The sequence below is a fragment of the Abrus precatorius genome, unplaced genomic scaffold (genome assembly GCF_003935025.1).
Source record: "Abrus precatorius isolate BTA unplaced genomic scaffold, Abrus_2018 Scaffold3, whole genome shotgun sequence".
In the NCBI taxonomy this organism is placed as follows: Eukaryota; Viridiplantae; Streptophyta; class Magnoliopsida; order Fabales; family Fabaceae; genus Abrus; species Abrus precatorius.
Genome location: NW_020874373.1, coordinates 20,234,159 through 20,255,367, shown reverse-complemented (window position 1 = coordinate 20,255,367; position 21,209 = coordinate 20,234,159). Strand labels below are relative to the sequence as shown.

The window sequence follows — 21,209 nt, the reverse complement described above, 5'->3', positions numbered from 1 at the left end:
GCCATCATTCTTCTGCTTGCCTCGGTCATGATGGTTGTCTGGCCACGCACCTCATCTATCAAATCCACGTTGACGACCAGAGTCTCGTTATTAGCTGATTCCTCGAAATTCTCCCTTCGAAATGAAGGCTCTCTAATTTCTACCAGTACCATGGCGTCAGTACCATATGTAAGCCGAAAAGGAGTCTCCTTTGTTGTGGTTTGCGGCGTGCACCGATAAGCCTATAATATCTCGGACAGCTTCTCTGCCCATTCTCCCTTTGCCAAACCCAATCTCCTTTTTAATTCATTTAAGATCACCTTGTTTGCAGCCTTAGCCTGGCCATTAGTCTGAGGGTGTTTAACAGACGTAACTCTGTGCTTGATATGCAGGCCTTCCAAAAACTCATTGAATCGCCGATCTGTAAATTGAAGCCCATTGTCTGTAATTAGTGCATGAGGGAGGCCAAAATGTGTAATGATGTTTTTCCAAGTGAATTTCTGTACGTTGTTGGCCGTGATGGTGGTAAGGGGTTCGGCTTCGATCCATTTGGTGAAGTAATCCATAGCGACAAGGAGAAATTTGCATTGCTCTTTTGCTAAAGGGAAAGGACCGAGGAGGTCCATTCCCCTAATGGCAAAAGGCCAAGGAGAGCTAATAGGGCGAAGGGTATCGGCATGTTGGTGTAGGTGAGTACCGTGTTGCTGACAGGGAATGCATTTCTTCACAAACACATGGCAATCTTGAGTAAGTGTCAGCCAATAGTATCCGGCTCTGAGTTTTTTGTTGCCATAGTTCGTTCGCCTGAATGGGTACCACAAATACCTTCATGGATTTCCCTCATGACGTAGTTAGCTTGGTCGTCGTCTAGGCATTTAAGCATAGGGGTTGAAATTCCTCTTCTGTACAAGTCCTTGCCCAGAAGAAGGTACTTAGCTGCATGCATTTTTATTTTCTTAGCTGAAGCTAGATCCTTTGGTAAGCTGCCATCGATGAGGTACCGGATGAGTGGGGTCATCCGATTATGAGATGAATTTTCTATGTCCATGCATTCTTGTTTCACGATACTGGGTTGGAGGATTTCTTGATGAACCACGCTTTGCAACTGCCCCGGTTTCCTTTGGCTAGCCAGCCTAGCAAGCCTGTTGGCTCGTTCGTTCATGTTTCTTGGCGTGTGCCAAACACATACCTCATCAAATTCATCTTTTATTTTCTTGAATTCTTGGTAACATTTAAGCATAACTGGGTCCCTAACCTGATATGTATCATTAATCTGTTCGCCCACAACTTTTGAATCACTCCAACCAGTAATGCGTTTAATTCCCATCTCCTTTGCTAATCTGAGACCGACAAGTAAAGCCTTGCATTCAGCTTGATTGTTGGATGCCTTGAATCCAAACTGAATGGATTGTTCAATGGTGAATACATTCGGCCCTTCAATTATGACCCCAGCTCTACTACCTAGTCGGTTTGATGATCCGTCAACGTGCAGATTCCACATGTCCAAAGTAGTGTGTCGTTGTACAGTGAATTCATTGACGAAGTTGGCTAACACCTGAGCTTTAAGGGGGCGTCGGTTTTCAAAATGAATGTCAAATTGAGATAGTTCAATTGTCCATGCTACTAGCCGACCAGCCAACTCTAGTTTCCTCAAAATTTTGGCCATTGGACAATCTGTACGTACGATTACCCAATGACTTTGAAAATAGCGTCTTAACCGACGAGCTGTATGAAGTAAAGCCAGTACTAGCTTCTCTATCAACTAGTAGCGAGATTCAGGGCCTTGGAGTGTTCGACTAACAAAATACACGGGGGTCGGTTCAGGTGTTTCTTGCAGTAGAACCGAGCTGATGGCATTATCAGATACGGCCAAATAAACAATCATCTCTTGTTCAGGATTCAGTTTTGTCAGCACGGGCGGCGTTGATAGCATATGCTTGAATTGAACGAAGGCGGCCTCACACTCGTTGGACCAAGCAAATTTTTGAGATTTTTTGAGCAGTTCAATGAAAGGCCGAGACCTTTCTGCCATTATTGATAGAAATCGAGCGAGGGCTGCAATCTGACTGGCAAGTTTCTGAACTTCCTTGACATTCCGAGGGCTAACCATTTCGATTATGGCTTGGCATTTGTCAGGATTAGCCTAGATTCCCCTTTCAGATAACATAAATCCAAGAAACTTGCCCCCGGCTACCCTAAATGTGCACTCCTCGGGGTTAAACCTCATACGATGTTTCCTAGCCTCCTCGAATACCTCTTCCAAATGAGTAAGATGTTCCTTCAATACGGTGGACTTTACCACCATGTCATCCACATACACCTCTAAGCATTTACCCACTTGCTTCTCAAAAATTTTGTTCATGAGTCCCTGGTATGTCGCCCCTGCATTCTTCAAACCAAACGGTATCACTCGGTAACAAAAATTTGCTGAATTTATGATGAATGTTGTTTTCTCCTCATCCGGGGGATACATTTATATTTGATTGTATCCAGAATAAGCATCCAAAAAGCTTAATATTCTGTGACCGGTTGCACTATCGACCAAGGTATCAATGTTTGGTAGGGGGTATGCATCCTTTGGGCATGCTTTGTTGAGGTCCGTGAAGTCCGTGCACATTCACCATTTATCATTGGCTTTTTTAACCATGACGATGTTGGCTAACCACGTTGAATACCTGACTTCTCGGATAAAGCCAGCCTGTAGTAGCTTGCCGGTTTCTTCTTCTACTGCCTTTGCTCTATCGCCACCAATTTTCCTCTTCTTCTGAGCTATCAGTTTGGCCCCCTTATAAACTGATAAGTGGTGACAAAGAAATGCTGGGTCGATGCTAGGCATGTCCAAGGCTGACCAAGCAAACAAATCGGCATTATTCAGCAACATTTCCTGAAAAATTTGCTTTTCTTGTGCATTCAGACCAACCCCCAAATAAGTAACTTGTTCTGGCCTTGATCCTAGTTGGAAAGGTTGCTTGTTTTCATTAGGTTCAACCCGATATCCCTCATCCATTCTAGGATCAAGTTCAACATCTAATTCCTCTCCCAACTGAGGGGATACAATATTGACACCTCGGCTATTCCCATTAAAGGGTCTAAGATATAAGCTTGCAAAGTAGCATTCTCTAGCTGTTTTCTGGTTAGTATGGACTGTAACGATTCGGCCCCTTTCAGATGGAAACTTCATGGCCAAGTGCGGAGTAGACACTATGGCCCTCAATTTATTCAGGGATGGTCTGTCGAGTAATATATTATAGGAGGTGTTCGCATGTACTACAAGATAAGTCAATACAGCCCCTAGTCTCCACTCGTTCCCCAGAAAAACTAACCAACAGTTCATGATATTCTCTGACCTCTTCTTCAGGGATGCCTAATTGCTTAAACGTATTCCAATACAGGATGTCCGTCGAGCTCCCTTGGTCAATTAGTATTTTCCGAACAGTACAATTAAGAATGTCTACACTAATGACCATGGGATCATCCTGCACCGGATTGACTCCTTGAAAGTCATCATCAGTGAACGTAATAGGCGGGATCCAGATTTTGCTACCCAATGAAACATTATTAACAGAACGGACATGCTTGAGATGCCTCTTTCTAGCAGAATGGGTAGGTCCTCTACCGGCAAACCCTCCAGCTATGGTGTTAATGACCCTTTTGTGATACTTCTCTCGTTCATCATATCTTCTAGTTGGGGGTTCCCTGGACCTACTCCTATGTCGTTCAAATATTTTGTCATCAGATCTCCTCGGTGGTTCATGGTAACGGTCTCTTCCTTTGTTAGGTTGACCCATGGGATTTGTCTGTACAAAATCTTTTAAATGTCCTTCTTTGATTAATTCTTCAATTTTATCTTTCAGTGCTGTGCACTCCTCGGTGGTGTGACCTCTGTTCTGATGATAGCGGCAAGCCTTGCTTTTATCTGCCTGAGGAGGGGTGTTGGCGCGTCTAGGCATTCTCAATATTTTTGTAGCCAGTGCCTGGTCAAGTACTCTGGACCGATTAGTGTTGAGCGTAATGTAGGAAGGATATTTAGGTCCCCGGTGTGGCCTTTCAAGTTCATTTTTTCTCTCATTTCCCTGCCTAGCCTTGAAAGCTTCTCTCCTGTCTGTATTTTTTGAATTGGACCCTTGGTCCATCCATACCTGGTTTCGGTATTTGGATAATTCTTCCATCTGCATATACTTGCAGCTCGACTCCGTAACTCGTTGATGATGATCTATTTCGAGGTGTTTAAAAGATTTGTCGTAAATCCTCATCAAAATTTAAACAAATTAATGTAGTACTAGGGTAACCCTAGATTGTCTCCATGAACATTGGTTATTAATCTTCATTAAACATGTTGAAGGCATTAATTAAACAAGCAATTAAAATGGGGGGGAGGTTTGTGGTTTCAAATTAAAATAAGAGCAATGAGCAAATGAGTTTAATTAATTCAAACAATAGAAAACAGCAATCCTTAGTTCATCCACATAGATTCTATCCTAATTCCACTCAAGATTTAACATTCATCCTCTCTTCCATGAATTAGGTTAATTTAACAAGCGAAAATCAACCTTATGGTCCCAACGAAATTACGCAATTTGTTAGGCTCTAATCTCTTATCCCAAAATTACGCAACCTTAGAATTAAACCTAGGATTAAGCAACCCTTAGTTTAGAATCTCCTTAAAACGAAATTAGGGTTAATTGAGCAATACCCCCCTCATTCACCATTAATTCAATTCAAGAGACAAGGAAGAAGTAATTCATGAAAGAAAGGAATTATATTATCATTAAATTCAAGGAACTCAAGAACCCATGTGAATTCACTAAGGATTACACAAACTTAGCCCTCCATGGAAATGGGGGTCAAAAACGCAATTGGGAAATGCAGAAAACTCATTAACATTAATGTAAAAGCAAGAGAAATGAGAAACCAAACCCTAGGCTGGACCCTTGGCTGTCACCCAAGGTTGCCCTAAGCTCTGGAAAATATTCTAAATTGAGTAAAGAAGAGAAAAGGTTCAAAAAGTGTAAGAACTCTCTACCCTAATTTGGTAAAAATCTATTTATACTAAAGCTGGCGCCCTCCAAAGTAGTTACTCTCATTCTTTCATAGTAAACACGCGCAGCATCAGTTGAGTTTTGCCTCTCTGGAGTGATTACTATGAATATTCATAGTAATCACGCGTAACACTGGGACATTTTGGACTCTCTGGAGTTGTCACTATGAATTTTGATAGTAACTACGCGCAGCACCTTCAATTCTGCATGCTCTAGAGTGACTACTATGAATATTCATAGTAACCACGCGCAGGTTTGGTTGATTCTGGGCTACTGTAGTTGTCACTTTAAGCTTTGAAAGTGATCACTTTGGTCCCTTTGCTGGAAGTGGCTTGCTGTAGTTGTCACTATCAATATTGAAAGTAGTTACTTTCAACTCAAATTCCTCAAAATCCAATAATTCTTCAAAATAAGCTTGGGGATTCCTGCCATATTATTCAAATGATCAAAATATGTAAAATAAACTATCTAAATTCATGTAAATTAACAAAAAACTAAGAAAGCTATATTATTTAGCCTAATTGGAATATTCATCTTATTTACACTATCTAAGTCTATTCTTTTCTATAAGAAGTAATAAATGATGTATAAAAATGTAGTAAAATGTGGACTCATCACTCGTCTAGGTCAACATGGGGGTTTTTTGTAGGTCCTGGCTTTAAGGCCGTTGTGAGGTGGTGCATAGCCACTACTGGTTCTAAGTTATGGATTGAAAGGGTCACTTTGCCAAAGTATTCCATGAACGCTTTAAGTGGTTCTCCCTTTTCTTGGCGAATATTGACTAGGGCCAGGGATGCTAAGGGATGAGGTCGGCTTGTTGCAAACTGCAAGTTGAAACGTCTTGTGAGAGTTGCAAAAGAGTCGATGGACGAAGGGGGGAGTCAGGTGAACCAACTGACTGCAGGTCCTCGAAGTGAGGTGGGAAAAATTCTACACCATAAAGCATCGTTCTCTGTGTACAAACCGACTTGGGTTGTAAAGACATCCAAATGTTCTCTAGGATCAGATGTACCATCATACTTATCTATTGCCAAACCTCTCCAATTATCGGGCAGCTTAGCCTCCAGAATATGGTGAACAAATGGGCTTCGATACATGAGATCATCTCGGTCATTTTTGGCTACAGATTGATAAACCTGCTTTGACTTTTCTTGCAACGCCGAGGATTCCCCCTGATCCTGGATGATGGGTGTAGTTTGGGAGGGGATGTGTGTCCTTATCTCTTCTCTTAACTTAGCATTTTCCCTTCTTAGAGCCGAGAGCTCCAGTGCATCCTTCTCTCGCTCTTTCTTCATTTCTGTCATTTCTGCTTTAAGCTGCCTCAGTACAGCTAAGATGCTCTCATCTATTCCTCTTTGCATCACCACTTCAGGTATCGGTTCATCTGGTGTGACACCTTCCATCTGTTGCCGAGAGGTTCCTTCCTGCTGGCTTCTAATAAGTACCATGATTAATCTGAAATAAGAGGCTAATCGAGCCCCACGGTGGGCGCCAAAATGTTCCTGTTAAGGTAACACGGGTCTTCAAGTCTCTGCTCTAACGTGTTGATGTTTCTCTAACCGTTGCTGACGTGGGAGGGTACCTGCAAAAGGCACTTCGATGCTGAAGTCAGGATTCGGTTCTGAGCAATAAATGCTATTTAATAATGAAAAGTCAACCCTTTACCTGTACTTTTACCTTCCTTATATAGGCACTGTAATGGGCCAGTGGGCTTGTCAAGCCAGTCTTCATTTTAGCCCTTTATTTAAAATAAATAATATCTTGATTATTACCCTTAATTGGGTTAATTAACTTATAATCCTGACAATGGATATCCGGCCACCTAGGCCGAATAGGTACTCGGTTTCCTTTCATTATAAGTAGGACCGAGTTGGTCTTTATCTAGTATAATTATAATTTGCAAAGTGTTGCAGATGAGGAAGACACTATATCATATACATACAATATGGTATATGTATTTGATTTTGATTTTCGCGGAAAGTATTATGAATTCCTTGTTTGTAAATTAGTATAAATAAGAACACATATCCCAACTAAAATATAATTTGACAAAGTAAGGAGGAAGTCAAACTTTAGTATAAAATCAACATAACAATGTATTTAATCAAAATAAATAAAACATAACTATAATATATCATTATAACCTCCGCATCCAATTTATTTGTTACAATAACCCTAACTATTTGGAAAATGGTCAAATGGTTGAGGTGATCAAAACACCGTTGTGATATATCGCATCAGAATAAATTGAGCACGAATGCTGAGAAACTAGTTGTTGTCATACCAAGATTGCTTCTGAAGATAAGCAATTGTGTTCTTGTCTACCTGGAACGCTTTAGTAAGAACCTCTGGAGAAATAGGTGGATTAGCTTTAAATAAAGCATTTGCAACAATGATAAGCCCTGGATTTTGGCTACTGAGAGCAGCAATGGCAACAGCGTTTCCGTATCCCACATTGAGCTGGAAATGAATGAGACCAATTGGGAACACAAAAACATCACCCTTATTAAGCACTTTGGTGAAGAGACGATTATTGTTTTGATTAGAGGCGACAAATCCAACAAAAAGAGTGCCTTCAAGGACTATAAGGATCTCAGTGCCTCGAGGGTGAATATGGGGAGGGTTTAAACCCTTAGGTGCAAAATCTATGCGAGCCAAAGATACACCAAGTGTGTTTAGTCCTGGTAGTTGATCAACAAAGACCGGAGTCACTTGTGAGCCCAGTGGGTTGTTTGCATTTCCGGGATCCACATGTTTGAAGAAATCTTCAGCCTTCACAAGTTTGGGGTCTTTGCAGAATTTTCCATTCACAAACACTGCAAATTAACAAGGAACATTTTTTAAACAATACGTTCTTGTTATTACGAGAATCTTAAAATTTATGTAGCAAGACATGTTAGGAACGTTTGTACATACCACCATCGGTTTCATTGATTGCCACACAAAAATCTTGTAGAGGACTGGGGTCATAAGCAAAGACAAGAGAGGATGCCAAAGCTAAGGTAGCTACAAGAAAGTAGACAACTTTCATTTTTGCCTCTCGATCAATACCACTCTCTAATGATTCTATGTTTTAATCGATTTTGGGAATTGATATTTGATCATGCCAAGCTTGCTATTTATAAGGATGAAAGCATTGAATTGGCTTGCAGTTTATCTCTCATGCAATTAATTATTTATTTGAAGATGAACCATTCCCTAACAACTAGATACATGCTTGATCAAAGATTAGACTGTGGAAAATGTTTCGGTATTACCCCGTCAACTTGGCTTTGTACCTAGTAGGTTTTCTCATAATAGTATTTTATAATGGACGGTTTATCAGCTAAATCCAAGAGTTTAGACTTTGTCTCATTTCTTCAGACTTGATCCAAATAGTTAACCCTTTTGCAAACTCGCCTTGTTTTACATGCTTTATCATAATACCTTAGAACCGTCGTCATGAGCAGTTGGAGAAACAGCGATTATTTTATAATGGATTCGGTGAAATTCGAACTATCACTAATATAAATTTGCAAGGCAAAAGACTTACATTATTTATATCCATTCAACGATTATTTAAAGGTTCTAATTGCAATTAGATATGCTAACGTAGATTCATCGGAACTTATACTCAATTAACACAAAAGTGTAACAAGATAAACAGCACATTCAAATATATATACAAAGAGAGAGTCAAAATCTTTCGAATTATCACTGGTATAAATTCGCAAGGCAAACACTATAATTATCAACCTACTTAGCCACCGATGATAATTATAATTTTAAAATTTTTTACAAAAATAGCGATCAAATTAACGACTAAAAGATTCGGTGGCAAAAATAAAATATGAATTTAGTTGCTAAATTGCACATAATAAATTAGCCACCAAAATTTTTTGTTGCAAAAGTCACTATATCATAAATGAGCTTTTAGAACGTTAACTTGGACAGCAGTAAAAATTGCTTTGTAACTATATAAAGAAACAGCCAAATAGTTATTCTCTAATCTCATTCTTGGAGAGCGGTTAATAAAGAACCGCTCTCTAATGTTACTAAAGTCATTTATAAATGAAACATGTTTCTTCTCTAATCTCTAATGTTTCTTCTCTGCTCTCTTATGTTCTCTTCATCTTCTTTGTTTAGTCTGCTCTCTTAGTCTTCTCTCGCTCACAAATTGAATTTTTTTTTATCTGTAGGTACCTCTTCATTCTCTTTTAGTCTGCTCTCTTCATCTTCTCTACACTAACAAATTAGTTTTTTTTTCACATTTGTATGTACTTCTTCATTCTCTCTTTCTTTCTTCTTCTCTTTGTTAACGGTGAATCATTCATTCTCTCTTTCTTTCTTTTTATCTCTATTAATGTTAAAAATCATCCTATTAATTTGTTCACTTTTTTCTTTGCTTACTTGTATTTAGTTCATGCAGATGTGGACTGTTTGGTTAACACCAAATGTGTAAACTCAAGATTCAATTTTAATTTGTGATAAAAATGAAGAAAACTCACAAAGAAATCAATTCTAAATTTTGATTTAAACGTAATAATAAATTAATTTTATTTTGCATTAGAAAATTCAAAACGAAATCAATTTCAAATTTTAGATTCACTGTCTATATCTATACTTTAGAAATCCACGCATAATCGCTCTCTAATCTTACACCTATACTTTGGAGAGCGGTTACGGAACCACTCTCAGATCTCCGTTCTGGCGTAGTGAGTGAGATAAATATTTGATCGCTAATTCAATGTTAACTTGCTGAAAGTGAATTACCCACCACATTTTTTTTATTTGCCAAATTAGTGACCGTATTAACAACAAAATTTTTCAATCGCTTAACTAGCAATCAAATATTCGGCAGCTAATATATTATTTTAATTTATGAAAATAATTCTCGAACTTTGTACACACAGAACTTCAGATATGGAACTTGAAGATTCAAAGCAAATCAAACAAAATAAAAGCTTGGGTTTGTAACACCTTAAATTTAATTTCAATTAAATAAGAGTTTCACAAATTCGCACAATTAAATTTTCATAAAATACTTTGAAATAAGGGAAGGATTACAAATTAATATCAAATGACTGCTACAAGACTAGTTTAGTTTCAACAATTTCAAAATAAAAGTTAAGTCCTATAGCAGTCCATCCATCCCTTCACTGAGTCCGGTGCAGATCGTCTTGATTACCTGAAAAATGAATGTAAGGGTGAGTACTCTACACTACCCAAAAACACACAATCAATGTAGAGTCCCACCTTCAGAACATTTTTAATACATTAAACAAACACAATCACAAGTAATATTATCACACAGCTCATGTCAATTTAACACCGATGCACTCATGGGATCGGCAACAATTCACATCCATAATTACAATACATAAACCCATGCATATGCACACCAGCCACCTCACTATAGTACTGTGATCATAGATTTACACTACGAATGGTCGTCGGTCACCCCCGCCTCACAGATACCACGTGGGCAGTCACGGGTCTCTCAGCAAAGGTAATGGTCAGAGGTCTAGTCAGGAAGAGAATGTGTGGCCCATGGTGCACCCGTTCCACAGTCGGTGTCACCACCACTCCCTCTTTCCCAAGGTATTTCTACTGTCCTCATCTTCCACACCCCAGTGTATCGCTGAACCATTCACAACACATTACAACGGTGCTACATGCCCCATTCACATACATTTCATTCACGCACGCAATATTCATGCTTGCACATGGCACACAGCCTATATTCAATTCACAGTACACGGCACATAGCCCACATTTTATCCACAATATACGGCACATAGCCTTCATTCATTCACAATAACATTAATTTACCAATCACTAGCTTTCTATCACACACAATCACCCCCACGAGGCCTAACTATTTCAACAAACATCACATGGCACACCAATTTCAATCAAACACACACTTCCTACTCTCTATCTCAACCACATTGCATTAATTAACAAAACACACAAGAATTACAACACATTTGAGATAGATAAAGTCTCCACTTCCCGCGGATTGACGTCCCTCATGCTAAATCCACCAAGAAGTGCTCCCCCTCACAGATTTCGTCCTAAACACATGGAGAAATTCCATGAGAACCCAGGGAAACCACGAAAACAGAGAAAGGGGATGAAAAATCGAAACGCTAACAATGAAAACTCACCTCCAAGCGTTCCGCACACAGATTCAACCTTCAATCAAGCTCTCGAACAACTTTGGAGGCAATTAATCGGTGGAATAGGGCTTTGGGTCAAGAGGATTGAAGAGATTTGGGAGGGAATTTGAGAAATGAATCTCAAATCCCTAAACCCCTTTTTAAAACCCCTCAGATCGCAATACTCTCGCTGCAGCAACGCCCTCTGTCGCCAACGCGAAAATCTCAGATGAAATTGCATCCTGGTTTCTGCAGGAACTCGTTACAGCAAGACTGCACCCAGAAATGCACCCCACACTGTCGCTCTCTCTCTACAGCGAGACATCTCTAGCTACAGTGAGAAGGCGACAGTTCTTGTCCTTCCTAACAGGGCCCTCTTGCTACAGCGAGAATTCTCTCACTGCAACGAGAACAGCCTAGTAACACTCAGGGAGAAAGGCATGCGTCTGTCGCCTTCTCGCTGTAGCGAGAGAGGTCTCGTTGTAGCGAGAAAACGACAGTCTGGGTTGCATTTCTGGGTGCAGTCTCGCTGTAGCGAGAGGGCCTCGCTGTAGCGAGATTCTGCAGAAATCAGAGTGCAATTTCTTCTGAGTTTTTCGCTATGGCGAGAGGGCACAGCGAGGAAACCTCGCTGCAGCAAGAACATGTTGCTGTAGTGAGAATGTTGCGAATCAGACTGTATTTAAGGGTTCTTAGAAAGCTGCGGGAGGGTTATTTCAAAACCCTCAACCCCTCTCTTCTTCCTTTCACATTTTCGGCCAATTTCCACCCCAAATTACTAGAAAACCCTAACCTCTTGCGTGATTCTAGGCCAAGGGGAGTGATTTAAGCCATTTTGGGTAAGTTCTATGGTTTCCTTTGAGATTTCTTGAATTTCTTCAAATCCCCATTTGATTTTCTGAGCTTGGCTGCGTTTGTAGGGAAATTCTTGCGGATTCTGGACTTGAATAACCAATAACACCTTGAAAAACACCGGATTGAGGTAAGGGGAGCTTGCCCTAGGTCATTTTAATGATTTGGGAGTGATGAGAGGTGTTGAGAGAGGGCTAGAACTGCGTTTTTGAAATGAAATTGTTGTATTGATATGATTGATTATTGTTGAACCCTAGGAGAAGTAATTTGATAGCCGAATGATTGAGTATTGTGGTTGTATGCTGTGAAAAACCCTAGAGAGGATGACCCAATGTGCTGAATATGCCGTGTAGTAAATTGCTGGGCTGTTTGCTGAGTTAGTAGTGCTGTATATTGCTGAAAATTTGCTGAATTAGTTGAGCTGTTACATGATTACTATTGCTGAAATTATTAATATGCTGATTGCTGCATCATATTATAGCTGAATAGGGCTGTCATGATAGGCACTGTGTCATATGCTAGGTGGGTAGTCATGTGGCTTTAAAAAGCTGAGTTGTACTATCTAGATCCAGATACCGGAATGAGTCGCTCTTGGACCGGCGCAGTTCCTCTTGGACTCTGTTTCTCATTTCTGCATAAGCATGAGCAGGGCTGGGCTGCATGGGCTGCATGGACTGAAATTGGTGTTTCTTGCTGATTTGCTGCGATTATTTTACTTGATATGATGTTTCTTTCGTAAGCTCACCCTTGCATTGCTGTTGTTGTGATGTTTGTGCTGTGATGATCGTACCTCGGTACGTGAGCAGATCAGGCAAGTGAGGCCTCGGCTTCCCAGGCTGACAGGAGTAGCTGATGGAGAAACGGAGGTTTAGACATTAGGTTATTTAGAACTTCTCGTGTATTCGACTTTTGTTGTAATTATTATTTGTAATGACAAACTAAGTCATATTTTGTAATACTTATATTGTTTAAGAATTATTCTCAATCAATACATGTTGATTTCCTTGATGATTTTCCATGAATGCCTAATTAATAGTGATTATTGTGTATTGCTGAGATTTAGGGGATTATGTTTATGACCTTGCCCTTGGGGTCGTGACATCCCTCATGCTAAATCCACCAAGAAGTGCTCCCCCTCACGGATTTCGTCCTAAACACATGGAGAAATTTCATGAGAACCTAGGGAAACCACGAAAACAGAGAAAGGGGATGAAAAATCGAAACGCTAACCATGAAAACTCACCTCCAAGCATTTCCCAGACAGATTCAACCTTCAATCAAGCTTCCGAACAGCTTTAGAGGCAATTAATCAGTGAAATAGGGCTTTGGGTCGAGAGGATTAAAGAGATTTAGGTGGAAATTTGAGAAATGAATCTCAAATTCCTAAACCCCTTTTTAAAACCCCTCAGATCGCGATACTCTCGCTACAGCGAGAAATTCTCGCTGCAGCGACGCCCTTTGTTGCCATAGCGAAAATCTCAGACGAAATTGCATCCTGATTTCTGTAGAATCTCGCTACAGCGAGACTGCACCCAGAAATGCACCCCAAATTGTCGCTCTCTCGCTACAGCAAGACGTCTCTCACTATAGCGAGAAGGCGACAGTTCTGGTCCTTCCTCCCAGGGCCCTCTCGCTACAGCGGGAACAGCCCAGTAACACGCCCTTCACTTAGGCACTTAGCCCAATTCAACCCAACCAGTTACACACACACACATACACACACACACACACACACACACATATATATATATATATATACGTATTCACAACATATATCTAAAAATACACACATGAATATACATTTAGATTTATATAAATAACAATAATTAATATTACAAAACTCAGGGCGTTACAACTCCCTCATTCAACCAAAATTCAACCAAACACACAATCTACAAAAATAATCATGGTATGCAGAAATAATCTCGGGTACAACTCCCTCATTCTACTCTTCGTTTCTCATGTGGCATCTTCCTCATCACTTGAGCTCCAAATTACCTTCACCAATGATATCTCTTTACCCCTCAGCTGTTTAATACGGTGATTCGCAATCCTCACTAGGTACATGTCATACGACAAGCCTTCTCTTATTTGAACCGGGTCAAGATCTACCACATGGGAAGGATCCGGCACAGATTGCCTAAGCTGCAACACATGGAACACTAGATGTAGATTTGAGAGATTTAAAGGCAACGCGATCCGATATGCAGTAGGACCAATTCTACACAGCACTTTGAATGGCCCAATAAACTTAGGGGACAACTTCTGAGACTTTAGAGCTCTCCCCACTCTGGTTATAGGTGAGACCTTTAGAAACACATGGTCCCCCACTTGGAACTCTAACGGTTTCCTCCTCTTATCATAGTAGCTCTTTTGCCTGTCTTGTGCAACCTTCATTTTCTCTTTTATCATTCTGATTTGCTCATTCTGCCTTTGGATCATATTCGGCGCACACAGAGTCGCCTCTCCGGTTTCATACCAAGACAACGAGGTCCTGCATCTCCGCTCATACAAGGCCTCAAACGGTGCCATTCTAATGCTAGCATGGTAACTATTGTTGTACGTGAATTGACACTAGCGGCAAGCACTCTTCCCAAGTCCCTTGCTGCTCGAGCACACAAGCCCTCAACAAGTCCTCCAGAGATTGGATGGTCCGCTCAGTCTAAGGGTGATAAGCCGAGCTCAGTCTCAACTTAGTCCCCAACGCCCATTGCAGGCTCTCCCAAAACCTAGAGGTAAACCTTGGGTCTCTATCTGATACCATACTAGTCGACACTCCATGCGGCCTTACTATCTCTCACACATATAACTCCGCAAGTCTTTCCAATTTATACTTCATGTTGATCGGAAGAAAGTGTGCAGCCTTGGTCAATCGATCCACTATCACCCAGATGGCATCATGGTTGTTCCTAGTCTTAGGCAGTCCAGAAACAAAGTCCATTGAAATACTATCCCATTTCTACTCAAGGATCTCCAACGGCTGTAACAACCCAGGTGGATGCTGGTGTTCTACCTTCGCCTTTTGGCAAGTTAGGCATTTAGTCACATATTCAGCCGTGTCTCTCTTCATTCCATTCCACCAAAAGCTCTTCCAGAGATTCTGATACATTTTAGTTGCACCGGGGTGAAAACTCATCCTGCTCTTATGTGCTTCCTCAAGCACCATTTGTCTCAGCTCATCCACTTGAGGAATGCACACTCAGTTCCAGAACTTAATCACTCCATTCTCATCACGGTGGAACTCCAAGTCCTTTCCCTCATCCTTCTGCTTCATCATGTCTTGCATGAAGGCATCTCCCTGCTAAGCATCTCGGACGTACACCAGAAAGTCGTTGTGAATCGTCGTCGCTCCGAGATACAAACTCCTCGACCTCACCTCCATGGCCAAATTCATGTCCCGAAATTCCTCAATCAACTCCATCTCTTTCACCATCATCGCTGCCACATGCAATGATTTCCGACTCAATGCATCGGCTACCACATTTGCCTTGCCAGGATGGTAAGACAATGTGAAGTCGTAGTCCTCGAGGAATTCCATCCATCTCCTCTGCCGTATATTCAGCTCCTTTTGATCAAATAGATACTTCAAGCTTTTGTGATCACTAAACACCTCGAACCTCGCCCCATATAGGTAATTCCTCCATACCTTAAGAGCAAAAACCACCGTGGCCAATTCCAAATCGTGAGTCGGATAGTTGACTTCATGCGAGTGCAATTGCCTTGAGACATAGGCAACCACTCGCCCGTCTTGCATCAAAACACAACCAAGTCCTTTTTCCAGATGCATCACAATACACATTAAACTTCCACTCTGGATCAGGTAGCCAACACCGGCGCTGAGGTCAGTCTTATCTTTAGCTCCAAGAAACTAGCTTCACACCCCTTGGTCCACTTGAATTCTTTTCCCTTGCCAGTCAGCTTCGTTAAAGGCAACGCTATCTTAGAAAATCCCTCAATGAATTTCCTATAATAGCCTGCCAATCGAGGAAACTGCGCACCTCTGTCACATTCATCGACCTCGGCCACTCAGCTACTGCTTTCACTTTTGCAGGGTCTACCATGATTCTTTCCTTTGACACTACATGTCCCAGAAACTGGATCTTTGACAGCCAGAACTCAGTTGGAGAATTTCACATACAGCTATCTCCCCCTCAGAATTTGCCGGACAATCCTCAAGTGCTCGGCATGCTCTTCTTGAGTCTTTGAATAAATGAGGATGTCGTCAATGAACACTACCACAAACTTATCCAAAAACTTGTGGAAGATCCTGTTCATGTAGTCCATGAACACTGCAGGCGCATTGGTCACTCTAAACGGCATCACCAAATACTTATAGTGACTATACCGTGTTCTGAACGCCGTCTTAGGTACATCTGCATCCTTCACTCAGATTAGATAGTACCCTGACCTCAGGTCAATCTTTAAGAACACTGCTGCTCCTCTTAATTGGTCCATCAAGTCATCGATCCTCAGAAGTGGATACTTGTTCTTGACTGTTATCTTGTTCAATTGTCGGTAATCCACACACATCCTCATGTTTCCATCCTTCTTCTTCACCAAGAGCACTGGTTCTCCCCACGGTGACACACTTAGTCTCACGAACCGTTTCTGCAATAAGTCTTTTACTTGCTTTTTGACCGCTGCCAACTCCACTGGTGACATCCTGTAAGGCACTACAGAAATTGGGCTTGCTCCCAGAATGAGGTCGATAGCAAACTCTATCTCCCTCTCAGGTGGCAGTTTGGAGACATCTTCAGGAAACACCTCCAAGAAATCCGTCACCACCGGAATATATTTCGGCTCCACCACACTTTTGGCCTCCACTGAAAACATGATCGAAAAGGCCTTGGCGTTCACTATGTTCCCCCATGCACCTTGACTCATAAGCCTTGGAACCTTTGCCATTGTCGCCCCGAAGATCAAAGTCTTCTCCCTACAGTCCAGCAGCACATGGTTGGCAGCAAGCCAATCCATTTCCAAAATTACATCCAATTGAGAAAGAGGTAAACAAATTAAGTCCACCTCAAACTCCCTACCGTGTACCATCATTGCGCATCCCAGACACACCTATGACGTCACAACTGGCTTACTCGTAGGGGTAGTCACCACAACATTACACGACAATTCCATCACATACAAATTTAGACTCTTCACACAGTCCACAGATATAAAGGAGTGCGTAGCACTCGACTCAAACAACACATCAAGTAGTATGCCTTTAATTATACATTTACCTCGGATCAGCTCTTTGGATTGTGAAGCCTTTGCCTCACTCATAGCAAAGACTCTACCAGGAATGCTCAGCTTCTGCCTCGTACTCTGTCCCGTACTTCCTCTCAATTTCGGCCTTTGAGCTGTACTTGTACTGTCTCCCCTCTTGGCGGCCCAGCACTCGTTGGCAACGTGCCCCGACTTCCCACAGTTGCTAGAAGTTATCCTCGGCTGTGGGCAGTCCTTCACCATGTGTGGCCCTCCACACCTGAAGCACTTAAGCGGCCCTCTGAAAGAACTCGATCCTGAACCACTTTCACTACTCCTCTCCTGGGAAGAACTCCCTCGAGATTGAGAGCTATTTGATCCTGAGTACGGTCTACTTGAGAACCTAGGAGGTCTTCTATCTTGTCTCACTGGGCCAGCTCCCCTAGTATCCATTGTCTTCCCCCTTGAGTTAGCTTTAAAGATTCTACTCTTGCCCACCAGAGTGGGCAAGTCCGTCAGTTGAAACACACTGACTGCAGCCCGGATGTTTGGCCTCAATCCATGCTCAAACTAAGCACACAGATCCTCCTCTCCATCACTATGCTGATAATGAGGCCAGTACTTCATCAACTCCTGGAACTTAGCTGCATATTCCCCACGGTCATACTTCCTTGCTTCAACTCAAGGAACTCCCTAGCTTTATGCTTCCTTAGGTCTCGAGGAAAGTAGTTCCCTAGGAAGATGGTCTTGAATGTTTCCCACTGGATGTAGCCATCTTCCTGTGGCAGGGTCTAACTGACAAACCTCCACCTCCCCACACAGTAAGTAGGTGGCATAGACAACCTTGTTCTCCTCATGGCACCCCATTGCATTGAAGATCTTCTCCATATCGGCCACCCACCTTTGAGCTTCTTCGGAGTTGAATCTCAAACTTTAGAGGATCATGCCTAGTGAAAGCAGATAACCCTCTATACTCATTCGGCTCTCCACCTTGATTGTGCACCATTGCTTCCAGAATCTAAGCCATGCGTTCCATGAGGTCATCGGTGCCTCTAGTTCGTCTACCTCTACCTCTATCTCTATCAGACATATTTAATCTAGCTACACAATTTAACGGTCACAGTCCAACACATCAAATCAATAATACATTTATAATTCAGGCAAACAAAACAATTAAAACTTATCTTGGACGCTTCAGCGTGATACCCCAGTCCAGTTTGGATAAACTGCTCTGATACCAAAATTGTAACACCTTAAATTTAATTTCAATTAAATAAGAGTTTCGCAAATTCGAACAATTGAATTTTCATAAAATACTTCAAAATAAGGGAAGGGTTACAAATTAATATCAAATGACTACTACAAGACTCGTTCAGTTTGAACAATTTCAAAATAAAAGTTAAGTCCTATAGCAGTCCATCCATCCCTTCACTGAGTCCGGTGCTGATCGTCTTGATTACCTGAAAAATGAATGTAAGGGTGAGTACTCTATACTACCCAAAAACACACAATCAATGTAGAGTCCCACCTCCAGAACATTTTCAATACATTAAACAAACACAATCACAAGCAACATTATCACACAGCTCATGTCAATTTAACACCGATGCACTCACGACATCGGCAACAATTCACATCCATAATTACAATACATAAACCCATGCATATGCACACCAACCATCTCACTATAGTACTGTGATCACAGATTTACACTATGAATGGTCACCGGTCACCCTCGCCTCACAGATACCACGTGTGCAGTCATGGGTCGCTCAGCAAAGGTAATGGTCAGAGTTTTAGTCAAGAAGAGAGTGTGTGGCCCGTGGTGCACCTATTCCACAGTTGGTGTCACCACCACTCTCTCTTCCCTAAGGTATTTCTACCGTCCTCATCTTCCACACCCCCACTGTATCGCTGAACCATTCACAGCACTTTACAATGGTGCTACACGCCCCATTCATATACATTTCATTCACGCACGCAATATTCATGCTTGCACACGTCACACAGCCTATATTCAATTCACAATACTCGGCACATAGCCCACATTTTATCCATAATCTACGGCACATAGCCTTCATTCATTCACAATAACATTAATTTACCAATCACTATCTTTCTATCACACACAATCACCCCACGGGGCCTAACTATTCCAACATACATCACATGGCACACCAATTTCCATCAAACACACAATTCCTACTCTCTATCTCAGCCACATTGCATTAATTAACAAAACACACAAGAATTACAACACATTTGAGATAGATAGAGTCCCCCTTACCTCGGATTGATGTCTCTTACGCTAAATCCACCAAGAAGTGCTCCCCCTCACGGATTTTGTCCTAAACACATGGAGAAATTCCATGAGAACCCAGGGAAACCATGAAAATAGAGAAAGGGGGTGAAAAATCAAAACTCTAACCGTGAAAACTCACTTCCAAGCATTCCCCACATAGATTCAACCTTCAATCAAGCTCCCGAACGGCTTTGGAGGCAATTAATCGGTGGAATAGGGCTTTGAGTCCAGAGAATTGAAGAGATTTGGGAGGGAATTTGAGAAATGAATCTCAAATCCCTAAACCCCCTTTTAAAACCCCTCAGATCGAGATACTCTCGCTACAGCGAGTAATTCTCGCTGTAGCAAGGAATCTCTCGCTGCAGTGATGCCCTCTGTCGCCACAGTGAAAATCTCAGACAAAATTGCATCCTAGTTTGTACAGAATCTTGCTACAGCGAGATTGCTCCCATAAATGCATCCCAAATTGTCGCTCTCTCGCTGATGAATCCACCTATTATTATATTTTTACTTGCGTTTTTTGTGCTCCTTGATAGAAAAAATGGACTTAGATAATGCAAATAATATAGAAATCACATTTTGAGTAAATATCATAGGTTTATTAAGTTTTGGTTAATTTGCATTTAATTATATAGATATAGATTGCAATTTTAATTATCTTGATAATTTTGCAGAGTCCCCAAGTTAATTCTGAGATATCTTGGCCCTTGGATGAAAGTTGCCCCCAAAGTAGCCACTTTTAGGAGCAAAAGTGGCAACTACAGCAAGTCTGGGCATTAAAGGTTCCAAAGTAGCCACTTTCAAGTCCAAAAATGGCAACTCCAGAGAGCTCCAGGGACACCATTTTGGAAGCATTTTGCGTGTGGCCACTATTGCCTTTCATAGTGGCTACACGCATCCAAAGTAGCCACTTTCAAGTCCAATAGTGGCAACTCCAGAGAATTGACAAACTTACGTGAATTGCGCGTGGACACTTTCAAGGCCCAAAGTGGACACTTTCAAAGGCAAAAGTGGACACTTTGCTGACATGTCCTCCACTATAAATAGATTTTAGGAATTAGGGTATGGGGACTTGAACATTTTAATTTCTTTCATTCTCTTTACCAAATTAGGACATTTTCTTGACAGAGCTTTGGAGCCTTGGGTGACAGCCAGGGGTCCATTATAGGTTTTGATTTCCAATTTCCCTTTTATTTTCATTGAGTTCACATTAATGTTGTTTACGTTTCTGCTTTTCTTTCTTTCATTTGTGAAGCCCATCCATATGGAGGGCTAAATTCTCTTGTAATTCCTAGTCAACTCATATGGTTCTTGAATTCTTGTGCTTAATGGCGATATTACTCTTTCTTTCCTTGGATTTATTAACCCCAATCTCTGAATGAAATGAAATTTGCATGAAGGGAACATTGCTTAATGAACCCTAAATTACCCAAACGAAATTCTAATCCAAAATTGCTTAATTTTGATTAATCTTTGAGATTGCTTAATCTTAGGGATAGAGATTGGAGCTCATTAAGATGCTTAATTTTAATTGGGATGCTAAAGTTAATTTACGCTTGATAAATTAACTTAATTCAAGGGAAAAATTGGGGATTATTGAATCATTTGAAAGAATAGGGATAGAACTCGTTGATTGACTAGGGATTACGCTTCTTAATTGATTGAATTTCACTAGTTTACATTTTGCTCTTGATTAAA

The 21,209-nt window shown here is 41.2% G+C and overlaps 4 protein-coding genes across 4 annotated transcripts; all 4 read right to left on the bottom strand.

Moving 5' to 3' along the window:
- Positions 1-221: 221 nt before the first annotated feature.
- LOC113862312 lies at positions 222-1,645 on the bottom strand. The gene is made up of 2 exons (XM_027495403.1): positions 805-1,645; positions 222-721 (listed from the first exon to the last, which is right to left on the bottom strand). The coding sequence occupies exons 1-2, from the start codon at positions 1,643-1,645 to the stop codon at positions 222-224; spliced, it is 1,341 nt and encodes a 446-aa protein (XP_027351204.1).
- Positions 1,646-7,286: 5,641 nt separating this feature from the next.
- LOC113863971 (germin-like protein subfamily 1 member 7) lies at positions 7,287-8,049 on the bottom strand. The gene is made up of 2 exons (XM_027497782.1): positions 7,935-8,049; positions 7,287-7,834 (listed from the first exon to the last, which is right to left on the bottom strand). Exons 1-2 carry the CDS (start codon positions 8,047-8,049, stop codon positions 7,287-7,289), a joined length of 663 nt encoding a protein of 220 aa, XP_027353583.1.
- Positions 8,050-15,945: 7,896 nt separating this feature from the next.
- On the bottom strand, positions 15,946-17,056 carry LOC113862311. The gene is made up of 2 exons (XM_027495401.1): positions 16,568-17,056; positions 15,946-16,110 (listed from the first exon to the last, which is right to left on the bottom strand). The coding sequence occupies exons 1-2, from the start codon at positions 17,054-17,056 to the stop codon at positions 15,946-15,948; spliced, it is 654 nt and encodes a 217-aa protein (XP_027351202.1).
- A 21-nt stretch (positions 17,057-17,077) lies between these two features.
- Positions 17,078-18,097, bottom strand: LOC113862310. Its single transcript, XM_027495400.1, has 2 exons — positions 18,014-18,097; positions 17,078-17,779 (listed from the first exon to the last, which is right to left on the bottom strand). Exons 1-2 carry the CDS (start codon positions 18,095-18,097, stop codon positions 17,078-17,080), a joined length of 786 nt encoding a protein of 261 aa, XP_027351201.1.
- Between the last annotated feature and the right edge of the window lie 3,112 nt (positions 18,098-21,209).

Excerpts from the sequence above, each read along its gene's own strand:
- LOC113863971 (XM_027497782.1), bottom strand. The coding sequence starts at position 8,049 with ATGAAAGTTGTCTACTTTCTTGTAGCTACCTTAGCTTTGGCATCCTCT. Across the intron at positions 7,835-7,934 it reads AATCAATGAAACCGATGGTG|TGTTTGTGAATGGAAAATTC; the intron begins GTATGTACAAAC and ends GTTAATTTGCAG.
- LOC113862310 (XM_027495400.1), bottom strand. The coding sequence starts at position 18,097 with ATGGAGAAGATCTTCAATGCAATGGGGTGCCATGAGGAGAACAAGGTT. Across the intron at positions 17,780-18,013 it reads TACTGTGTGGGGAGGTGGAG|TTTGAGCATGGATTGAGGCC; the intron begins GTTTGTCAGTTA and ends CTGTGTGCTTAG.
- LOC113862312 (XM_027495403.1), bottom strand. The coding sequence starts at position 1,645 with ATGGCCAAAATTTTGAGGAAACTAGAGTTGGCTGGTCGGCTAGTAGCA. Across the intron at positions 722-804 it reads CATGAGGGAAATCCATGAAG|ATTGCCATGTGTTTGTGAAG; the intron begins GTATTTGTGGTA and ends CACTTACTCAAG.
- LOC113862311 (XM_027495401.1), bottom strand. The coding sequence starts at position 17,056 with ATGGTACACGGTAGGGAGTTTGAGGTGGACTTAATTTGTTTACCTCTT. Across the intron at positions 16,111-16,567 it reads GGGGAGAACCAGTGCTCTTG|ATCCAGTTTCTGGGACATGT; the intron begins GTGAAGAAGAAG and ends TGGCTGTCAAAG.